This window comes from Phalaenopsis equestris, unplaced genomic scaffold, assembly GCF_001263595.1.
Source record: "Phalaenopsis equestris unplaced genomic scaffold, ASM126359v1 Scaffold000410, whole genome shotgun sequence".
In the NCBI taxonomy this organism is placed as follows: Eukaryota; Viridiplantae; Streptophyta; class Magnoliopsida; order Asparagales; family Orchidaceae; genus Phalaenopsis; species Phalaenopsis equestris.
In genome coordinates this window covers 292726-300097 of record NW_018164851.1, presented here as the reverse complement: position 1 = coordinate 300097, position 7372 = coordinate 292726, and the positions used below count along the sequence as shown (strand labels likewise).

At 35.3% G+C, this 7372-nt stretch overlaps 1 protein-coding gene across 3 annotated transcripts; it reads left to right on the top strand.

Moving 5' to 3' along the window:
• The first annotated feature begins 251 nt into the window (after positions 1–251).
• Positions 252–2808, top strand: LOC110026983 (pentatricopeptide repeat-containing protein At3g16010). Of its 3 annotated transcripts, none has more exons than XM_020728230.1 (2): positions 252–428; positions 771–2808. In XM_020728230.1, the coding sequence occupies exons 1-2, from the start codon at positions 347–349 to the stop codon at positions 2606–2608; spliced, it is 1920 nt and encodes a 639-aa protein (XP_020583889.1). In that variant the 5' UTR covers positions 252–346; the 3' UTR covers positions 2609–2808. The 3 variants fall into 3 exon arrangements, with proteins under 3 accessions (XP_020583889.1, XP_020583891.1, XP_020583890.1); XM_020728232.1 differs by having other exon boundaries at positions 411–433; XM_020728231.1 differs by lacking the exon at positions 252–428 and adding an exon at positions 639–656.
• Positions 2809–7372: the final 4564 nt, after the last annotated feature.

Sequence of the window (7372 nt, the reverse complement as noted above, 5' to 3'; positions counted from 1 at the left end):
AATTTTTTTCCCTTCATAAGAGAAGCTAGCCCCTCAAACTCAAGTCCACTCTCCACCAGGGTTTCATATCCTTGACCGAGATTCAAATTTGCACATGGGATTAGTTGGGGTGTTCTCCGGAAACAAGCCATTGATTCAGGATCAAAATAATTGAACCGAATGGACCGGCCCGATCTGATTTTTAAAACCTTAATTTTAAATGCAATGTATTTTAGCCCTTAATTCTAACTTTTTTCTTGGGTGCCCGTACCCGTGCTTGCCCCGAGGGATACGTTCCTGGAACCTGGCTGCCGCCGGCCAAATTTCTTCCTCAAAATCCAACTTTGCTGTTGCTTTCGGCGTCGAGATGAATTGGAAGCCTGCCTCGCTGGTTCTTAAGCGAGCAGTATCCACTTCGCCTCTTCTGTATGAGCGATTAAAACAAACAGGTGATGTGCGTCTTTTGATCCAACAATCTTTCCTGCTCAGGTCTTGTTCGGCCTTCCATTTGTTGCTTGCAATGAAACAATGCCCAGTTACTGATTGGAAATGAGGAGAATGTCGCGACTTCTCAAGAAATGCTATTCATTTTTCATCTGCTTCTTTTACTGATTGATCTTTTGCTGATTGTGGCCCTGATGAAACCCTCTCTTGCCTTCCTCTAATTTCGTTTAATTGTAAAGCGCCCTTCTTTGAATCTTTGATAGCTTATCGCTATTCTGGTTACCCGTTTAAATACAGTAAAATTATGTGCGACCTTCTGATGGCTTCCACTATATTTTGTTTTGTAGAGAATGAAATTGTTCAGATGTTCAGACTTCCAAATCTAATAGATGCATCTTCATCTACTTCAACAAGCCGTGGGGCATTCAGGAACTCAAGCTCACGGCTACTGGATCAGAGATTCCTGAGAATATTGAAGATATTTAAGTGGGGGCCTGATGCAGAGAAGGCCTTGGAAGTACTGATGCTGAAAGTTGATCATCGTTTAGTTCGCGAGGTTTTGAAAACAGATGTTGAGATTGGTGTGAAGATACAGTTCTTCAGATGGGCTGGTAAAAGGAAAAAATTTGAACATGATTGTTCCACCTTCATGGCCATGCTTCATTGCCTTGAACAAGAGGGATTGGTAGGGGAGATGTGGAGAACAATCCAAGACATGGTAAAAAGCGATTGCATCGTCACCCCTCCAGTGCTATCTGAACTTATCAGAGTTCTCTGTAAAGCAAAAATGGTCAACAAGGCTTGCACTATCTTTTATCAAATCAAAGCTCGAAAATGCAGGCCAACTTCGAGTGTTTACAACACCATGATCCTAATGTTGATGCAGGAGGGACATCATGAGAAGGTGCATGAGCTTTACAGCGAAATGTGTGATGATGGAAACTGTTTCCCCGATTCTGTGACTTACAGTGCGCTCATTTCCACCTTCTGCAAATTGGGACGAGGTGATTCTGCAACAAGGTTGTTTGAGGAAATGAAGGAGAACAAAATGCAACCCACGCCAAAGATTTATACCACCTTAATAGCCATGTTTTTCCATTCAAAGAATGCTGACAAGGCTCTCGGTTTGTTTCATGAAATGAAGAAGCTTTGCTGTAAACCCAATGTGTTCACCTATACTGAATTGATTAAAGGACTTGGTAAAATGGGAAGAGTACAAGATGCTTACCATTATTTTCTTGAAATGCAAAAAGAAAATTGCAAGCCAGATACAGTGCTGTTCAATAATCTGTTAAACATTCTAAGCAAAGCTGGTCGTTTTGATGATGTGCTGAAGCTATTTGGTCAAATGGAGTCCCTTCAGTGTGTTCCAAATGTGGTCACATACAATACAATTATCAAAACTCTTTTTGATTCAAAATCTAGAGCATCAGAGGTCGCCGCTTGGTTTGAGAAGATGAAGGAGCGAGGGATCGCTCCGAGTACTTTCACTTACTCCATTCTCATTGATGGTTTCTGCAAGACCAATCGAGTAGAGAAAGCATTGATTCTTCTCGAAGAAATGGATGAGAAAGGCTTTCCTCCATGCCCAGCAGCCTATTGCAGTCTAATTGATGCTCTTGGTAAAGCTGGGAGGTATGAGGCTGCTTGTGAGTTATTTCAGGAACTAAAAGAAAATTGCGGTTCTTCCTCTGCTCGTTTATATGCGGTTATGATCAAGCATTTCGGCCGATGTGGACGCATAAATGACGCCATTGATCTTTTTGAGGAAATGAAGAAACTTTCTTGTACTCCAGATACTTATGCCTATAATGCTCTTATGTCTGGGATGGTAAGGGCCGGCATGGTAGATGAAGCCCAGTCGTTGTTTCGGACGATGCAAGAAGAAGGCTGTAAACCAGATATAAATTCTCACAATATCATCTTAAATGGATTGGCGAAGGTTGGTGGCCCGAAGTTGGCCATGGAGATGCTTAAGAATATGAAGCAGTCTGAATATAAACCAGATGCTGTCTCGTACAACACTGTTCTTGGATCTCTTAGTCATGCAGGGATGTTTGAGGAGGCAGCTAAACTGATGAAGGAGATGAGTGTGATGGGATTTGAGTATGATGCTATTACATACTCTTCAATCCTTGAGGCCATTGGAAAAGTTGATGATGAACCTGCAGAGTCTGTTCGTTGAGGTCCTGCTCTGAATGAGCTTTCCTTGTATTTCACAACCATTCTTTTGTCTATCAGTGTAGTAAATATGATAATATCTCACCTGGAACAGCTCCACTTCAACTTTTGTAGCTATGGAATTCACAGATTTTAGCTAAATGCTTTCAACCAAGACCTTCATAAACTCTCCTTGATAGCGTGGAAGAAAGCGTCTGATTCATTGTTTACAAATGCTTTCAACCAAAACCTTCATAAATTCTCAGAGATGATAGCGTGGAAGAAAGCGTCTGATTCATTGTTTACTGAGATAGTTTAAGCTCCGAGACGCAAAGCCTAAGATTAGATTATTTATGTGATTATTCTTTGAGGTCCATCGAATCCACTTCATAGTCTCAAATGATAACTTATACCATGGTGTAGTTAACAGTAGGGAATGTATTGAACATATAAGTTGTAGAAGGATTTTGAGAGTATGAGAGATACATTGTTACACTTCTGCTGGTGCCATTTTTGGCTTATTTTAATGACAGTGCTTTTCAGAAGTTTTACTGGACTTTTGTTTGTAGTCGGCTAGCCAGACAGAATTGCAAGAAGCTGTCAGGAACTGCGGCTCCAAAGCTGGCGCCATGACCCTGCATATGATAAGACGCATATCCGATGAGAAGCCACTGCTGTTTGTGGCGCCCGACCTGGCACCGTGACATGTATTTAACCCATTCAATGCGACTTTTAACTCCCTGACGCATCGAACAAGGAAGCTTCTCGACCCTAGTCTCAGAGCTATGATGCCCCGCCAAAAATATTGATGGGTACTGTTTGAAGGAGTTATGGTTCGGGCCTAGTGCCGCAGCGCCATGCTCAGTGTTGTGACGATTGATCATTTATAAATAGGGTATGGGTCTAGTGCCGAATTTTTTCGTTGTGAAGCTCTGTCGCACTCTCTTGAAAATTTCTCATGTTTTCCCCCTTACGATGCATCCAAAAAGATGCCAAAGATCACCATCACTAGAGGAGGAAGGTTTCAATTAGCCCAAATTGTGAGCTGGGAAGTTGCTCGCAGGTATGTGTATTCTCTCTGTTACAAGAATATCATTTTCGAGCACGATTTCTTCGATCCTGGGGGCGGTGTTGCCATTACCATCTTGAGAGTTTGAAGTTGTTAAAGGTTTGAATTTGATGGTTTGAGTTTCAGGATTTGAAAGTCGAGGATTTAAATTTGAGGTTTAAATTTGAAGGTTTGAACATGAAGTTTGAAATTGAAGGAGTTGAGGTTTTTCTTTTTTGAAATTGAAGATTTGAACTTTGGATTTGGATTTGAATTTGAAAATTTGAAGTTCAATCCTAGACTAAGGGATAAGATAAGCAGGAAGGATTTTTAGATGGAAGTGAAGTCATAACCCTAAAATAAACCTAGGCTATAATAAAGACTAAATGGGTGGACTAAGCTAGCTTTTGGAAATAACGCCCCCGATCAAGATGTCCGTGATTTTTCATCATCCGTGGTGCATTAGGATCCTTAGAATATTAACCAACCAGATAGTTAGAGGTCTCCACTATTAGCATGACGAAAGTGAATGCAAACATTTTTTCTATTAGGTGGTTTGAGGTGCCTTTAGTAGTAACCATGGTCACTCTATTCTAAGTCACCTACATAATCTAATGAGGTAAGGCTGTTTGTTTTATATGACATAGTCCTTAGAACTAACTCTAGGTATCTATTAAACTAGTTCAAGCTTCTAGACTAAACTATTCTAGGGCATCTATGATCGTCGATTTTTTTTTTAATTTGGCTAACTTAAGGTTCACAGTTGATCTACATAATGATGGTTCTAATGATTTATATAGTTGAATTTTAAAGTTATTTATAGGATTTAAAATTTAATTCATGTTTTTTTTTTATCCCTAGTTTGTCAGTTATCATGAAAATCAGGGTCTTCTAAATTCAAGTTTTGTGTTTGATTTTCTATCCAAAGTGTTGCCCTTTTGATTCACCTTTCTAGGTTTGACTTTCAACGTTTGGTTTACTATCCTATGCTCAACATATGTGCCAAAAAAAAGTCTTATTCCAGTCTTTCATGCTTATTAGGGGAGCCAGGAGAGGGTTTATGATGATTAACCCCTAATGGCAAGGAAATTTTGGTTTAGGTCCAAAAAAGGGAAAGATCCCTTAAATCAAGGGACCATTGGTCCATAGCTCATGGAGGGTGAGCTAGGTGGGTCTAGCTTGGTCACTAGAGTCCAAATGGTCGTTGTAGTGGCTTTGGTTTGATTAATTTAGCTTGACTTGGTCAACTTTGGTGCATGGGTTCAAGCATGGGTTCAATTTTGGGTGGGCACACGTTTCATATTTAAGATTCTTTCACATGCTTACTTTTCAAATTTTCATATATATGTAAAGTATTTTGTTATGTCGTACAAAGATTTAATCAAATGAATCTTAATGTGAGAAGCGTGTATGCATGAAATTGCTCAAGACTTATATGTTTAATTGATAAGCTTGTAAATCATAGATTTTTGAATTTTAACATGTTCATTCATGAGCCAATCATATAAACATATATAAATCTGGATTTGCAAAGCTATATAACTTTTGTGTTAATTGGAGAGCACACATATCTTCAAAAAGGTTTTAAATTTATTTCATTTTGAAAAAGATCTTCTTAAGGTTGTTAGGCTTGTTTATGTTTTACTTCTTAAAAGTTTAATTTAGGTTTTTTTTTGAAAAGGATTTATTTAAATTTGGAGAATTTTGTTTTAAGTTTTATATTGAAAAGTTTATGTTTCTTTTGTTTGGAAAAGGTTTTTATTTTCATTTGAAAAATGTGTTCTTTTAAAAAGTTCAATTAAAGTTTTGTTTTTGTTTGGAAATTCTATTTAAGTTTCATTTGAAATGGTTTTAGAAAAAGTTTTATTTAAAATTTTTAGAATGGTTATGTTTGAAAAAGTCATAGTTTTATTTAAAAAAAAAGGTCTCATTAAATTTTCTCTTTTAAAAAATGGTTTGCTTATTTTGAGGAGACTTTGATTAGTTTTATTTTACTTCAAGGGTCTTGGTCTATTTAAAAGACCTTGTTTTAAAAGGTTTTGTTTTTATTCAAGTTTTGTCTCTTTGGAAATGTTAAGATCTATTTGGAAAACTCTATTAAGGGTTATTATTATTATTTATTTATTTTATTTTGTATTATTTTTGTTTAAAAAGATTATTTTTGAAAAACATTTTGTTAAATTTAAGTTCATCTATTGAAAAGGCTAGTTTTTAGTTTTTTTTTTTTTTTTTTTTTTTTTTATAGTGTAGGAAAGGAGGAATGTTATTTTGAAAGAATTTTATTAAATTTTCATTTTTTGAAAAGATTAATTTTAATTTTTGGAAAGTCTCTTTTTTTTTTTTAAAAAAAAATGATTTTGATTGTTTAAAAATAGCAATGTACCTCAACAAAGGAAAGCATGCTTGATAAAATATTGTAAGGACAAAAAATATGAGTTTCTTTGCAAAATGAAATTTTTGTAAGTTATCACCAAATCATAAACAATAATAATAGATGTGATTTCTTCAATCACTATTAAATCACTCAAATTTCTTGGATTGTTGCCTTACAATAGTCTATAATGAGCACAAATTCAAAATAAATTCAAGAAATTTGTTGTCTCCACATATAAATATAACCTCAATTGCCCCAATGCTTTTGGGATAGGTTTAGGAACATTTATTTATTTATTTTGCCCACAATATAATTATAAGTACGAAGATCAATGTGTTAAAATAAAAGTGAATTAATATATTTATTTATTTTGCCCACAGTATAATTATAAGTATGAAGATCAATGTGTTAAAATAAAAGTGAATTAATATAATTTTATCTTATAATAATGGTAATAATTATTATTATTCTAAGCTCGATGGGTTAATTAAATGTTCTTTAACAAGCAAAAATGATAACATCAATATGACAACTTGCCATTAAGAAAAAATGATTAAAAGAAGTTTTGCTACGTCTTGCATAAATCTACTCATATTATAATTTAGAATTCTAATTGATCACTAGTTGTTGATATTTATGTTTCAAGAAAGGCTCGTTTAAGTCACATTGGCAACAGAAGAGAATTGTATGGATCGAAAAACGAAAGATAAGATGCTCTAATCATGGCATATGGTATCAATCTTATGCAAGTTTTTGCACGAGATATTTTAAATATTCGACAATGATTCATTTTCAAATATGATTTAAATTATCTTAACTTGGCTTGAAAATAGGGTTTTCAAATAAGCTCGTTCGTAATGAGCTCGTGTTTGGCTCGCTTGTGTTTGAATCTTTTGTTAAGTAAATAAGCCGAATACGAATATCTGAGTCATTTTAGCTTAAAATAAAGAAATTATATATATTTATATTTAAGTTCAAATCATAATAGCTCATAAATTCCTTATAATATGATGAGAAAAAAAAAACTATATAATATAATTGGGGCACAATGAAAGCCTTTTCAAATGTTCTCCGGACAATATTTGAATCTTGTTTATGATTTAAGATTTAGAGTATGCATGAGGCAAGGGTCAAACACTAAGCTCAAATTAAATTTAATTTAGATTCGACTAAAATATGATAATGATTCCAAGAATATTCAAACATCGCCAAAACAAAATGAGAATAGGTTTCATTGGGGTAGCTTATCCGCTGTGACGGTATTTTGAAAACGTCGTCTCACCATTTGGAAACTGTGTTTGAGCAGTTTATCTGAAAAACACAGTTGGTTTTTTACATTACAAGCGGAATGCGGGTCGAAACCCGCG